General features: G+C 44.3%; 1 protein-coding gene across 7 annotated transcripts in view; it reads left to right on the top strand.

Moving 5' to 3' along the window:
* LOC119160822 (organic cation transporter protein) overlaps window positions 1–16,377 on the top strand; it is a 314,044-nt gene that overhangs the window by 35,828 nt on the left and 261,839 nt on the right. For 5 of the 7 annotated variants that reach the window (XM_037413072.2, XM_075880781.1, XM_037413071.2 and 2 more), the window contains exon 2: window positions 1,355–1,727. The exons of the other annotated variants lie outside the window; for them this stretch is intronic. In XM_037413072.2, the coding sequence (XP_037268969.1) occupies window positions 1,362–1,727 (366 nt within the window). In that variant the 5' untranslated portion in view covers window positions 1,355–1,361. The remainder of the gene's footprint in view (window positions 1–1,354; window positions 1,728–16,377) is intronic. 7 annotated transcript variants of the gene reach the window in all.

Below are 16,377 nucleotides of genomic sequence, written 5' to 3'. Positions count from 1 at the left end.
GTGACTACCTTCTAATGCGCTTATTGTCCCACTTGATCAGTCCCAAGAGTTGGCCGTGAAGCTTCCCGTGACCCCCACCAGGCCTCCTAGATCGGTATCGGCGACACTTATTCATGGGCAAGGACTTTCGGTGACGGCGTGATGCTGGATCACTCCTCCCTTTGCTTGAATCCGAGCTGTATAATGCGCGACGCTTCGAAGCTCACTTCTGAGCTGGCCTGAGGCAGGCTTGATGTCGTGAAAGGAATCTCGCTATTACGAGTAATAAATCACTTTAGAACTTCAAAGGAACAGCCACGCATCACACAATGCGAATAGCGTAACGCCTGGGTCTTCCAATGCCGAAATCCATTACAAAAGCTTGTTCTTGATCTCCCATTAACTGTGGCGCATACACACATCAAGCATATTTACTCATTGTCATCAGCCACTGTATAAAAAATTGCACAAAATTCCTAACAATTGGCAACAGATACCACGCTTCTCCAAATAATGACGAAGGATAGCGCAGTGAATGGTGACCTACTACACAAAATTATTATTAAGTATGGCGTAGTGGGTACCCAGCAGTGTGCTTGTAGCAGTTACTCCAAGAGTGTTTTGATACGGCTCTGAAAGGCCACTCTTCTAGGTTTCGCTGTGTCTGTGCTCCGCGTTCCGCGCAGGTCTGGCTTTTTTTTTTCGTCTCTTTCACCATGCATGCAGCGCTTTTCCACAGCATTCTGGTATCTATGCATGCATATGTTCGCACTTGTGAACTTCATAATACCTGCCCTTTCGCGCTATAAGAGGTAGAGGATGGCTCCGCGCTCCACCAATTTCTTCGTCATTGTGGAATAGAACCATAGTCGTACGAATCAACAAATAAATTGAAGAAGACAGGTAAACTGTGCGAGTTCCATGATAAAAATATAAAACAGCGCTTTACACACAGGACGAACGAAGCAAGTGACACACACAAATACAGGCTAGCTTTGAATTTCTCATGTGGCCTTCGAAGGACATCCTACATATGAAATGATATAGGCTTTGTTCGCGAAATGACCGTGAAAATGCGTTAAAGTCAATATAATCCACCAATAATGCCTTCTGTGTAGCGCTTTTATTTATATTTAGGTTTACCGAAGTAATGTAGTGTTTTATATAAAAAAGAACGAAAGCACTTTTAGAAAGCCTCCTTGAATAGTAAGTATTGAATCCTGCATTTGAAGGATTAATAAGGAATGCCAGGATATCTCATCCATCTTTTTCTTTCTTTTTTTGAGAGGGTGGGTGAAGGGGTTGAGAGACGGAATGGAAGCGCACATCATTTCGTTAGTTTTTATGTCCTCAATTTTCATCTGTGTGCTCGCAGAAGCAGAATGGAGGCCGTGGATATCCTGGACGTCCTCGGAGGTTTCGGCACTTACCATGTCCTCATGATACTTCTGGTCGTTTTCCGGGCTTTTCCAACTGCGTGGACGAATATGATTACGCCTATCATAGCGCCCGACATGGACCACTGGTGCGCGCGTCCTGAAGGCGCACCCGAGCACGTGACGAACATGAGCAGCGACGAGTGGAAGTCATGGGCAGTGCCCAGGCATGACCAAGGGTTCGCTCGGTGCCACATGTATCGCCTGTACGAGGCCGCCAATGGTTCGTGGCAGGTGGATACTAACCAAACACTCCTCTGCGACAGATGGGAGTATGACACCTCCATTTATGAAAGCACCATCGTAAATGAGGTGAGCCAAACTTAGACGCATGCAACCCACGGATTTCACAAGGCCTAACAAGGCCTATGTTCTAGACCTAAGTCGGCAACCTGCGGCCGCATGCAGCCCTCAGAATGACGTCGAATCCAGGCCCGTAGCCCGTGGGGAAGACATAGTAGCCCAGCAGCCCCCCCCCCCCCCCCAAATGGATGGAGATGTGTGTTTTACCGAGAAAAACAATAAAAAATAAACGTTTTTCAGGACTTTCAACAGGTTTAGCCACCCCCCTCTCTCAAGAAAAAAATCTCTGGCTACAGGCCTGGTCGAACCCCTTCCCATTACTTCTGGTATGAAAGCCAGCAGGACAGTTTCCAGCGCTGAATTGGTGTTTTCGCTCGTTACCCATGTTCGATTGCAACTTTGTGACATGCTTGCTTATAACAAACCAGATTTTTCATCCAGTTTTGTAAATTATTGTCAATTGCAATTTTTTTTCACTTTGCCTGCAAAGCCCTCCTTGCAACCCTCTCACCCACACTACAATTTGCCATGCAGGCCACTGCTGTCTTGATTTCATGCAGTTTGGCCCTCCATGCACATCAAAAGGTTGCCCACCTTTGCTCTCGACAAAACTTAGACTTGAACCAACTGCTTTCGTTCATTTTCCTTCCTGATTCAGAAGCATGTTTCTCTAGATGTCAGCCCTTTTATTTTCCACTTGAGAAAACTGCATTTGTTAAGTTGTTTCTGCAACTCGAAGAACAAAATTATGCAGTGCTGCTTTTTTAAAACTTGTCCATTACCTACTGTAAGTTAAGTTCACGCAATCACGCCAGCTTCGTGCACTTTGCTTTTAACGTTTTCCACAACATCTTTAAAAAACCTTAAATAAGCTGCACATTGAGCTGAACATTAAAACACTGTGAGGGTCTTGATTCTTACACCAATGATGTTGCTAGCGATCACCTTTCATAAAGTGGAGGATTAATAGTTCGTAAGCATTCCTATACCTCCTCAACAAGAAAACTGCCCGTCCATCGGTCTGTCACAAGATAATATTATCACCACTGGGAAAAATAAAATAAAACGTTTGATTGAACCTGGGCCTTCCCACTACGAAGGCGGTTGTCTTAACAATTACGCCACACACCTATTTTTTTTCTGCATTGCAGTGCGTAGCAGATAAACATATGTCATCTGCATGGCTGCGTTCTACACCAGTGGTGTAAAACAACAGTAGCAAGGTATCACTGTACTTCAAGGTATCGAAGAATTTCAAAGTAGTGCCATAAAAAACCTCTGCAGGACGAGATGTAAAGAGGGCAGTACACAAAAGGAAAATGGAACGAGAACAAAATTTTCATGCCGTGCTCGCACAATTTGATGGTGGTGGGATGAGCGTGTCATGGGACAGCACTCTAGACGCTGACGAGTGCTCGAGAGAAGATGGAAGACGCCATACTAATGATGCCACCCAAAAGTGACGTTCCGAAGACGTCCACGGGCTACAATACAGCGCAATCCTTACGCAGCACTCAAACAATTTTCTGTGGTTGTTATTTTTTCTGTTTACATTGATCAAGGAACTGCTTGAAGGTTAATGTTATGCGAGATGCTAATGTTTCAATTTTTTAATTTGCATTTGATTCTTCCACTCTTCATTCATTTCTAGCTGATATATCAGTAGTTTCTCTCTAATGAGAGTTGATCCGATGGTATTCAGCATGTGTAAGTTTGTAAATATAACTACTCATTCTAAACAAATAAAAGAAGACATACCTTGAGATTCGAAAACAGGCATCCTGGATAGCATACCAAAACCGCTCCAGTGCTTGAAGCGACTGAGGAAAAAGTCCCTACACGAGAGTTATGGCGTGACAACGCCAATTGTGGTGGCTATCCTCCTATAGGGTAACGAGCGTAGGTTTAGTCAAGTATCACTCGTATACGACAATGGCCGCTACTTGTGACATGCGCATCTTCGCGCCCTAGCCTGCACTTCATTGCGATAAATTTGACATCTCTAACAGGGGTGCTGACATTACGTCTGTCCATAAGCTTTACACTGTGTCATAAATTTTAAGGCGTGAAAATAAACGCAGGCACAAGAGAGGACACGGACAGCGCACCACTAACAACAGTTGTTATGTCATCTTTTTCCCTTGTGAAGTTTGCGTTAATTTTCATGTGTTAAAATCAATTATGAAAGTACACCATCTCTACCAACAAAAATTTCTTGCGACACTCCAGTGCAGCCGCCACGCCTTTAAAGCTGACGATATTCGTACAACTGCTAAGTTTGCACACACATGCTCGTAACACAGGGTTACAAGAAAAAAAAAAACGGCGTAGGATCCCTCACCCATTCCCAAAAAACTGATTGCCACAATGCGTGGGATCTGCCGGATTTGTTTTTCGTTCTGTATCAAAATTTAAATCTTGCCAATAAAGCTTTGCGTCGGGTGAGCAGGACCCCGGTCTGGCAGCCAGCGCTTTATTCATTTCTGGCACGTGCGCGCCAGCGCGAAGTGTATGTGAGCTGGGACTCGGATGAATGAAGTTGTCAAACAATTTTTGTGTGTTTTGGCTTATTCTGCCAATTTTATTCTTTTTCGTTGCGATGGCTGACAGCGAAAGGTAAACAAGGAACCACCGTTGCCGTTTTTTGTCGCTCTAACAATCAGAGAAAAAAAGTGAACGATTGTATATGAATAATAATGCGATGTTCATTACCCAACGTGGAGGTCTTGCTGCTGCTGTCTCTTCAATGTACATCGTTTGTGTTGTGTTGCAGGTTATAAGTCAACAGGCTCCGCAATAAATGCTGAATGTCCAGTGCTTGACGCAGCCAAACACTTATCGAATTAATATGACCAGATGGTATAACAAATACATGAAGTACTGCCCTGCCCTGTTATGGGCGAAATACATAAGCAACACTCGCGAACTAGCATTCCTGAGTAACCACCACTGTGGTTTTCGCTTCCTTTTATTATTCTATTTTAATATTAGGTGCTTAGTCGAACAGTCAGCCTTGTAGCTTGGCTCAGTGTGGAGATCACTGCAGTTGATGCAGCGTTGTAAGCACGTACGAGAAATCCTTCACTTCAAAACGCCCCGCCGCAGTGGTCTAGTGGCTAAGGTACTCGCCTGCTCACCTGCAGGTCGCGGGATCGAATCCTGGCTGCGGCGGCTGCATTTCCGATGGAGGCGGAAATGTTGTAGGCCCATGTGCTCAGATTTGGGTGCATGTTAAAGAACCCCAGGTGGTCGAAATTTCCGGAGCCCTCCACTACGGCGTCTGTCATAATCATATGTTGGTTTTGGGACGTTTAACCCCACATATTGATCAATCACTTCAAGACGGCGTAACCGGTATCATACATTCAATTAGCGCTCCGCACCTGCAGCCTTATAAAACTTCTTCATTTGCTGACCAGTACATCAAACGGACTTGGGGACATCATTGTAGTGAGGTTACGACATCCGCGAGACAGCAAATCATAAACCATGGGTATCCAACACGTGGTCCGTAGCCCATACAAAAAATTTTTTCTGCCATATTTTTTTTTACTTTGTGACTGTTCGTAACATTCCAAAGTGGTGCTCGCATTATTTTTCCGCCTATCATGACTGATAACACTTTTCAGGTAAGCTCCCCAGGTGTTACTGGTACATAAGCATTCTTTTCGTGAGACACCAAATACGACCACCATATATTGAAACTTAGCCGTTGAAACACATAGCTCCCGATTACCGAATATGCGCCCACATTTTCGCTATTTTAGAGATTGATTTTAGTATAATTATTAAGTGCTTCTCAGAAATTGAGGCCTTTCGCTTACCTTGTACGGGGTAAACGAAAGGCCTTCTTTGAAACGGAGATGTCGGCTGGAGCTGTTTTAGCTCCCCTTAGGATACACGAACCATTTTTTTTTGTAAAAGTTGCCGTGTAGCCCATGCAACTCTCACATCTTTAAGTTGAATACAAATAATTACATGAGTATTCTTCAGTAATGATCGCTTTCTTTGCAGTTAGTTGCCCCAAAATATTTCACAGTTTTGACACTGGTTTTTGCTCGGTGCACTTCAAATAAAAAAATAAAAGCCACAAATGTGAAAAAAAGGAAAGGTTCCTATGTGCTGCCCAAATAATGTTAACTACCATCGTGGTAGCCAGTAAAGCTTCTAATTAAGACAACCAAGAAGCAGGGGTGTAGCCAAGGATTGGCACATTGAGCCCGTGCCCCCCCCCCCTTCGTTCCCCCGAAATTTTTAGGGGCGAAGCTTTTTATAGCGGTACTCGTTCGTCCTTCGTAGCTGTTGTAGTATGTAACAAGTATACCATTTTGGTCTCCAAGGTGGTGCCGGTGAGAGATTTCTTCTGTGCGTTGTTGAACAATAAAAATAGTGCTCAGTGTATTGCCAATGGCTGCTAATTGGGAATAAGAGACAGGAGCATTCGACTTTTAGCTAAAGCGCACGCTGCAATCCCCATTAGCAGCCATTGGCATGTATATTGAGCACTATCTGACAAGAAAGGGTTGCTACGTTATACTCGCTGGGTGTAACCTTCTTAGTTTTAGAAAGGTTTAGCGAAAGGCCGCAGTGCCATGAATACAGTGAACTAGCATATACCATGAATGAACTCGAGGTGGTTAAAGGAGGGAAGTAGATATGAAGCGCAAACCGTAAGAAACTAGGAGCCGAATTCTCCTGTCTCTCATTTCCCGTTAGCAGCCATTGACATGTACATTGAGCACTATCTGACAGGAAAAGGTTGCTACGTTATACTCGCTGGGCGCAACCTCCTTGGTTTTAGAAAGGTTTAGCGAGCGTTGGGCCGCAGTGCCATGAATACAGTGAACTAGTATATACCATGAACTCGAGGTGGTTAAAGGTGGGAAGTAGACCCGGAGCGCAAGCCGTAAGAAAGTGTTCGTGTGCCACCTCTCGTTTAGTCCTTAGAATGTCGCTGGATGGCGGTGCTTATATACAAGGTATGTATGATGAAAAGATGTGAGATGGTGGTACTTGGAGTGTTGAAGAGATGGACGAACGGACACACAGGCATGCATGGATGGACGCATGAACGGACGCAGGGGCAGATGCATGGATGAACGCAGGGACGGGCGCATGAACAGACGCACGCACGGATGGGCAGATGGACACATGGACGGTCACACAGACGGACGCACGGACGGACGGAAGCAAGAAAGCAAGAACGAATGGACGGACAAATGTTTCGCCCCACTCTCCATTATTCACTCCGTGGATATGGAGCCATTTTTTTCGCCATGACATAGAAAGCGAAAAATGGTGATTTCAAGAGGGTGCCCTTCCCGAAAACAACAAAATACGCCCCCCCCCCTCTACAAAACATTTGGCTACGCAAGGTTTATGACAAGGCTAGTTGGTGAAAATCCATAATAGCTCACAGCGCACTCACCTTCCTTGTGTCGTGCACTGTGAACAATTAGGTCTACGCTGCTGCCTGTACTCCAGAACGAAATGACGGAGACGCCTGTTTAGTTCCAACGAATAGTTAACGGTATGTTATTTTCCCACTCACTTGCCGCTCTAGTGGTATCAATAATCACACGGATGCGTACATTGAACAACGCAGGTGTTAGAAACGCATCTAATCCTGCAGTCGGTCAACTTGCGGGTCACATCTCAGTTCGGTTTCAACAATTCAACAAGCTAGGGCCTCTATAACATATGTGATCGCTGTGTTTTCGCTACCACTCATTCCGTCATCTAATGACACAAGTATTCAACCACACAACCTGAAGTGCTTTAAACATTTTGCTCCTTAAAAAACCCGTTAGGAAAATAGGAATGACCGTGAGATATGTGAATACAGGTTGAGAGCTATCAACATGCATGTGTTCCAAAGTTTTCATCAAGCTCGAAATATAATAGTCATATAGAAACATTATCCGAGAAAACCTTTTCACTTGACCTATGTAGCCTTAAGAAAGGCATGATGTATCTATTACAACGTCCGGACGCCATACAACACCGGCGAACATCTGAACCATCTATGTGGCCGCAGCCGCTTGAGTTACGGAAGGCGCGCTTTCTGCCTATGGCAAGATGGCGGCGCGCGGCTCCACCTGAGGGCTGTCTCCTCCACTCCAGCAAATATTACTTTAACCTCCTTGGGTGATATGAGTTTGAGACCCCTGTCATCGATGATGTGCGATTTGACAGCAGGACAGAAGAGAAAAAAAAAGAGTTTTGTCACTCCATCTTTAGAACTTTTTGTTGCTACTCGGGGAAGACAATCATTTACGTGAGGAACACCCAGCAAGTCGCGCAACGATATACGACCTCTTCATTTTCCTATAGGCAATGAAAGAAAAACCACGTTGTTACGCTATAGTCTGGTGTTTCTTGAAATGCTGATTCTACTGCTTAGAATTGCGGACGACAACGGTGATTTCGCAACAGTACATTTGGTAAAACTGGTGGAAAATGGGAGAGGCCTTTGTCCTGCAGTGGACGTATTAACGCTGATAATGATCATGATGACAATTGGTAAAAGAATAAACATAATAACTCCCGATGCCAGTCATAGGCTCTGGCTCTAGTGCACTTCTTCTCTCAGCTATAGACGGTGGATATCTAAATTTTTATCAGGTCGCAAAATAATCGTTCAGACGAGTGAAGAAAATAGTGCGAAACACAACGTCAGACAGAGAGTGAAACAAGAAAGTGTACTTTTCTTTTCAACTGTGTTATGGGAGATTTAGCGGAAAGACTCATTCTAGGTTAAAATACTATTTATATGCAGATGATGAATGCATTTGGGTATCTGGAATGGACGCATAGGTTAATTCAGATTGCATTGCAAGACGGCATAAATATTATTAACAACTTCTTAAAACAAAGAGGAATGGTTCTGTCGCATGCAAAGACAGCTGTATTGCTCTTCACACGTATGAAGTTAAAAAACCTCCATCTCAATTTAGAAGGAGAAACACTAATGATTGTGACACAGTCACGGTTTTTCAGAGCAATGCTTGGTAGACAGCAATCATGGGTATCTCACATAAAGACACTCGAAAACGAGGGGAATATGCTGGTGAATGTACTCCGCAGAATTGCTGGGTTATCATGGGGCGGATCTGTATCATGCATTCTCGCAGTTCACAATGCTTAATTGCGACAAAAAGTTGCATATTCTGCAGCAGTGTTACACGGCCTTTCCCACACATCAGAGGAGCGACTTCAAAGACTATTAGCTAGGGGACTGCGCGTCTGCATAGGTGTTCCACTGGTGACTTCAAGCAACTTTGTCATAACAGAGACTTCACAACCACCCTTTCCAGTCATGAGAACAATCGAAACATGCCGCCATTTTTTCGCTTACAGACGCAACACAACGACCACTCATTGGCACTGGAGATTTTACTAAGAGATAAAAGCAGTGCTCATGAAGAAATACAGAGTAATGTACATATATTACCCAGTGAATTTTAGAGCTCTGAAATGAGCTATCCTTCATGGCTGCTTGCAATACCAAGCATTGAATTCTTAGTGGATGTAATTATTATAAAGAAAGACATGTTCATCCAAGTTGCTCAACAACTAGTGTTTTATCAGATAAACATGCGGTATCCAGGGTACATAAACATTTACGCAGATGGCTCAAGTACTACAACGTCTTCAACATCAGCATTTACCACAGCTCAATATTCTGGAATCATCCAAATAATATCGTATGACGTCATCTACTACAGCTGAGCTTTTCGTTATTTTGTATGATATAAAATATATACACTCGGCAGCAGACGCAAAAAATTGGGTACCTCTCAGTGACTTACAGGCCACATTAAGATCACTCTCCAGTACAAACACGACAGTAATTAGTGATAGTATGACATACGAAACGCTGAAAAAGCTCACCAGAGCAAGCAAGGCACAACATGAGATCAAATTCCAGTGGATACCTGGCCACTGCAACATTCCTAGAAACACAGCGGCCGATGAAGCAGCACGACAAGCACGTTGTAAAGACGTTACTGTTTTTTTACCAATATCGAAAAATGAATTGCGTAGTATTATAAAGACCACAACTTTCAGAATGAACAAAACTGCTTGGTTTGACCAAAGTACAAAGAGCTGTAATTTATGTCAAATCGATCCAATTATTGAATTCAAAATTGCGCTGGCATTACATAGAAGTATGTAAACTCTAATTCACCGATTGAGGCTAGGCACCGCATACACAAAACATTTTTTGCACAGAATCGGCAGAGCTGAAACTCTCGAATGCGAATGTGGATTTATGGATGAAGATGTAGGTCACCTTCTCGTAGACTGTCCACATCATGACATGCCGAGACGCCGTCCTAAATCGGAACTGTTGGCATTAGACCGCAGACCGTTTAGCATGAAAAAACTTCTGGGCCCGTGGCCAACAGGAGTTTTACAGTCACACGCTTTAAAAGCATTAACACGTTTCTTACAAGACAGCGGAATCGCTGACAAGTACTAAGAAGTAACGAACTTTCATTTGTATAAACCGTCTACTTATGCGCATTTTCATATGACATTCATCCTATGTGTGTACTGAAGTGAATGACGTGTCGACTATTATGTGCACACGAGCGAATACATCTTCATAAGGACCAGACGTGTGCTCTGCTGTTTTGTGCTGCTTGGACTGAATATTAACGAGGGACATTATCAGAGAGTTCATGCCCTGACTTTCGAACATTTTCTTATCATTTTGTAGTGATATGTGTGTATAAGTGTGTCTTTGCAAATCTGTACCCGAGTGTTCTATTTTCCATGCACGGCTTTGTATGTTTTACTTTAAGATACGTGTTCAAGTTTCACTCAAGGGCTAAGGAGTACCCGGCACCGTAATTGTGCGCCGACATCTTCTTATATAACATATAAAAAAAAGACACTCTCGAACCATCTTCACCCCATTGCTGCCCAGGGGCAATTGAATATTGCGACTCTAAAGAAATCAAAAGTAGCGCGCAGGCATTTCAACATCAAAATCATTTTTATGCGTGAGCAGATAGCTGCCATGTAAACAGCTATAACTCTGTCCACACTTGAGGGCAATAAACCAGTGAGTATTAAGAGGTCACTCTTTAGAAGCAAGGTATTGCCACGTTCTTTGCTCAAGTCTTGTTATCGCCCTGCTACACTAGCGGTGGCTGCATTTCCGATGGAGGCGGAAATGCCGTAGGCCCATGTGCTCAGATTTGGGTGCACGTTAAACAACCCCAGCTGGTCGAAATTTCCGGAGCCCTCCACTACGACGTCTTTTATAATCATATGGTAGTTTTGGGACGTTACCCTACATATCAATCAAATCAACCCCTTACACTGTAGATAATTCTCACCGCAAACCACGTCTGCAGGGTTAGAGAAGCTTTGGGACTCTAGTAGATCATTTCGTTAATATTACACCCATTTCGCGAACACTGCAGTCATGGTTTGGGCTGAGAATTACGTACAGTGTAACGGGGCGATAACAAAACTTGTGGAAAGAATGTGGCAATATACAACAATGCCGTGCTCGCCACGAAACCGAGACTGCGCGCTTGCTCCCGCATGGCTGAATGCACAGCGGTAGTTGGTGCGACATTATAAATAAACCACGAGTGGAAAAAACAGCTGAAAAATTACCGCCCAAGAAAAAATATTGTTGCATCCCCGAAGCATGCCAGCACTTGTTTGTCCCTATTTACGCGTTTTTTTTTTCAAACATAAAAACTATGCCGAAAATGTTGGTCTTCATATATGATACACTCGTGACATCTTCCTGCTGTTGTATATTGACATCGCTGACCCTTTACACATCAAGCCTTTTCCGGACGTCATATAGACTTATTCATGCCTATATGGCATCACTTGATACGGCATTCAGCACGCTAGTACGAAAAAGAAACCAACAGGAACTACAGTCGTACGTGATCTTGCCATGCAAATGCGGATCTTCGCACAAGCCAGCGGGTTGCGAGACCAGACACGGCATCACATGTTAGGCAATATTGTGGCGCCCACGAATAAAAGGATCTAAAGGATGTTATGCTAAACAATATAAACAATTCCTATCCAACAAGCTATGAAGATTATCGAAAAGCTAAAAAAAAACTAACTGAGAAGGTATTTCGTACGTATTTATTCTTTACGGAAAAGTAAGCACAGCTTTCTTTTTCGTTTTTTCACACTATCATAATCATCCGTGCCTCACATTGCAAAAACGAGTTGCTTACATTGACCAGCACAAATTTTGCTCTCGAAGGCTCAGAATAGCTAGCCACTCAAGCCCCGGCACTACTTTTATTTCAATGAAACTGCATACACTCCGTGCCCGGGCATGAAACCACGCACTTTACTTGCGCTTATATGCGCCAAATGGCGCTGAGGCGCAGTGGTTTTTCTTGTTGTATAAGCGTAAGTGATCTCGCAGAAAGACTGCAGTATTTCCTTCGTTCTTTAATGTTTTTCGCGACGGATGGCACTGATCTCTTTGTAACTTTATCGGCAGCAGAGAGCCCCGCCATGGTGGTCTAGTGGCTAAGGTACTCGGCTGCTGACCCGCAGGTCGCGGGATCAAATCCCGGCTGTGGCGGCTGCATTTACGATGGAGGCGGAAATGTTGTAGACCCGTGTACTCAGATTTGGGTGCACGTTAAAGAACCCCAGGTGGTCTAAACTTCCGGAACCCTCCACTACGGCGTCTCGCATAATCATATGGTGGTTTCGGGACGTCAAACCCCACTTATCAGTCAATCAATTGCCAGCAGAGCTCTTTAAGCCAACTGTGATCTATTCAACGCGAACTAAAAAAAATTGGCCAGGTATCTGTGTGCTTAGCTGCAAACGTCATCGAAAGACGCCAGCTTACCTTTTGTCTGTGGGCGCTACGTGAGGTATGGACGCCATTTGGCAGTAATGTCGGGGAACAAACGCTTGGGTAGAACGCAGAGTCACTGGTAGGCGGCAGCACTGTGTCACCTTAGCAAAGTGTAAGAAACACTCACTTTTTAGTCCCATTGTCAGCGCAGCTTAAGAAACGCTCAGGTATTTTATTCCGCATCTATGCATTTTCTAGTAAAGGAACACGCCACCGGATACGTATTATGTTGCGGCTCAGATATGCGTAATACTTCCGTTTTATATCGACAATGTTTGCATGTATGAACGCAGCCACCAGACCAAGATGGCAGGGAGTTGAAGCAAGGGCTTAAATTTTCGCCGGTGGCTGAGTCGGGTCACAAACAGACAAACAGACCGAGTGAAATTTTTGTGTTTGAGTGCCCCAAGGAAGAGTACAGTCTTTAAAAAAAAGCTCCGTGTCGTGACGATGACTCCACGCGTAGCATATCAATACCGACGATACATGTCGGCTGGTAATATTCCACCATAAACACTGGCTATCGTTTTGCCCTGGCGGAAAGAATCGACGGTATACATTTACTCCGCTTCACGTCAGGTGCCGGTAAGGTCGAACGCGCCCCTGTATTTTACTTGCGCGCGAACGGTCTCGCGTTCGTTATTGCGCCCTTACAAAAGGCAGGTGGGTTCTGTCGCATTGTGATGCCATACCAAAAGACGTCAATGAACGCGAAGGTGTTGATGCGAGCAGTGAAGTTCCAGTGCCTCGCATCAGAATAGCTGAAAAAGACAACCGACAGGCACGGATGGTGCACAATACAGCGTAAGTAAACTTGTGTTGCATGCGCTGGCAGTTATCGTTGGAGTTCACGCGTTCTGAGAAGTTGATTATGGTGCACTATGCTCTGAAGAAGACCGGAGTTCTTTCCTTCATCAGTAGTGAACCTATCACTGGAGATTTTGCGTGGTACGAGGCTGCTTCCGTTCGCAATGGCGTAATGCAAACATGAATGCACGAACTAGTTAGTTAGAACGGTGTATACATGACTTATCCATGCTGCGCAATGAAATATTCTGTATGGTTTTGAATCTTTTAACGTAAAAAGAAACGACGGCTTTTCGCTTGGAAACAACGGAATACACCTTTCTGCAACGCTATTGTTTCAGGAAACAGAGCGGTGAAAGCTACTAAAAAAACGAAGACATTACGTGTTTTTGCGCATATTTAAGTTTTCTTACGCATATACGAAGCGAATAGCTTATTTCAATCTGAGTAGGTATTGTGCGCTCCCAAGTGCATTTTGATTGAGTGTAGTGAACATTTCTAAACAATGATTACCTTGCCTTCGCAGATTGTACGATAAAACCTCTGCCATTAGAGTACTTCATTGATATCAAAAGTCACAGGGCAACTGTAATGTCAACCATGGTTGCGAGAAAGTCTACCTGAAAAATAACGCGTGTGAAATCATGTTGCAAACCTGCAGCAGAATTTACAAAAAAAAATACTTATTGCGCATCGTAAGCATGCATGGATGGTCGCAGTAAACTAAAAAATGTTGACTAAAAGTTATCACTGTGGCAGGGCTGCTTGACATATGGAGCTCAACATAAAAATCATTCCCATAGGCATGCAGTCATTCTCATTTCACGTTGTAAGTGGAGCCATCCTTGACTTGTGAAACGCACTTCGACCCGACGAGGACTAAGTCATCTACACTTAACAAAGATTAACAATTAACGATGTCTTCTTCGATTGGGCGGGTCGTCACAGTGATGCGTTTTCGAAGACTAGTCCATTTACTGGTGCGACGAGAGGCCGTTGCTTAAAACGATCACTGTACCGGTCGTTTAATTTATGTTTTATTTATGTTTTACTGATAATACTTTACTTTTGCTTACTCTCTTCACAAGCATTTATACGCATGGGGATTGAGGGAAGGGGGGGGGGGAGTCTCATGACTTTGATATACATGTACACAATATTTTCAAAATACCACCGATAATGACGCCACAGAGAAAAGCTGATGCGTGTACCCCCCCCCCCCAAAAAAAAAAAAAATTTCTGGCTACGACCCTGCATGGCTCACAGTGGTTACATCAGGGAAGCAAGTGGGTCATCCCTGGCGTCGAACCTCCTTGATTTGGCGCAAGTACTTGCGTCGCCACTGGATGATGTGAGTGGCCTCAATCAGGAGAGAATTTCGGTAACGCTTCTTAAAGCGGAAGCCAACCTTGAGCAGCATCCTGTAAATTGGTGTCGCGGACACGGACGGCAGTGAGTCACCTTCATTCAAGTTTGCGGCGAGCTTGCGCACCGTCGGAATTTCCCGCCGTTTATTCGCAATGCCCACGGCCTAGAGGTGGCGTGCCGTGCCATTCAAGTTGGCTGCGGAAGGATGATCAACCCGTGAATTCGCTTAAGAAACATAGGACGCACGGACGTGCTCCCCGTGCCACTTTCATCAGATGAACTCTTGATCGCCGAATAAATGCATTTCAAACCAAAGTACTTTCTCAACCGATAGGAACTGCTGAATGGTCACTACCTCATTTCTTGCCGCAGTGCAAAGGGTGCTGGTGTCAGCTGATCGACCATGTTTCAAGGATGCTTTGCGTAATTCTGCGCGTGGTACAGAAAACTGCGTGAACTAGAATTCACGTATGAACTGAACGGCTCTCCGAGATCATAGTGCCGAGCCTGTCTGACGAATTTGCCGTGGTAGTAGGCCACTAGCGAGTAGCGCGCCGTCGCAGCTGCAAAGGACCGAATGTTAAACGTAGCGATGGTTTGCAAAGATATTTCGCCGTCGTCATTACTTGCACTGTAAGCATCATGCAGCGGCTTCTTCAACGGAAAACAAGCATTTACCTTCCTATTAAGTAGCACTTGTGTCCCAGCCATTATCAGACTCTAACAGTGTGCGAGTCCCTGCGCTCGGATGTCGCAAGTTTCAGTACGCTTTTCGCAACGTCAAAATTGCGAACATTTGTCAAACAACAACGTCGTTCAAACGGCACCGGTGAAGTGCAGGAGAGGTTAGCGTGGACTGTATTCATAGCTGCATAATTCATTACTCTAACCATTTCGCTTCACTGGTCGAGCTCGATCGTCTTGGCGACATGCGGCACTTTGTAATATACACTGTGATTGGGATATATGCAATGCACAAGAAAAATTATGCGTTTATTTTAAGCTCTCTGAATGATATTATACAATAAATACAAAGTGGCTTAAGAGTGGGAAAAACATTATCGCGCGTCGCACGACGGGACGTGAAGTGCAACTCTCTGCTTGTGTGCTAGCAGCTTATCGTTCACCGTCACTGTCACTCTCAGTGCGTTGACAACCATGTACGTCCAGTGAAAAATCCTCGACGTCAACATGCTTTTTTTTACATCACCGCCTAAAGTAATATGAGGAATTCTCTCTGCCAAATGACTTCGATAGCAACAACAACGCGTCATTCACCACGCACGACACCCACACGGCGTCACTCACCGTGTTTATCTGAGGGTGCGAAGATCGTTTCGCCATATGGTTTCGCTCCGATACCCGGCTACATGAGTTCTTGCTACATGAGTTTGACAAGAATTCTAAATTTACTAAAAAATGGCTGTCACATTTTCAACACTGATGGTACTAAAGCTGCTTTCTCCGCGAAGGTCAATTTCATTTCTTCAGTATGTGGAATCTTTCTGCACAGAAAGCTTGGCAGGTACATTCCTACAGGAGAAAAAAAAAACGACTGCTTCGGACTACTGTTGCCACGCCTGAAGGAACAACGAATATGCATGGCCTTTCTTG

Source organism: Rhipicephalus microplus, chromosome X (assembly GCF_043290135.1).
Source record: "Rhipicephalus microplus isolate Deutch F79 chromosome X, USDA_Rmic, whole genome shotgun sequence".
Lineage (NCBI taxonomy): Eukaryota > Metazoa > Arthropoda > Arachnida > Ixodida > Ixodidae > Rhipicephalus > Rhipicephalus microplus.
This window is presented reverse-complemented; position numbering and strand designations above follow the sequence as displayed.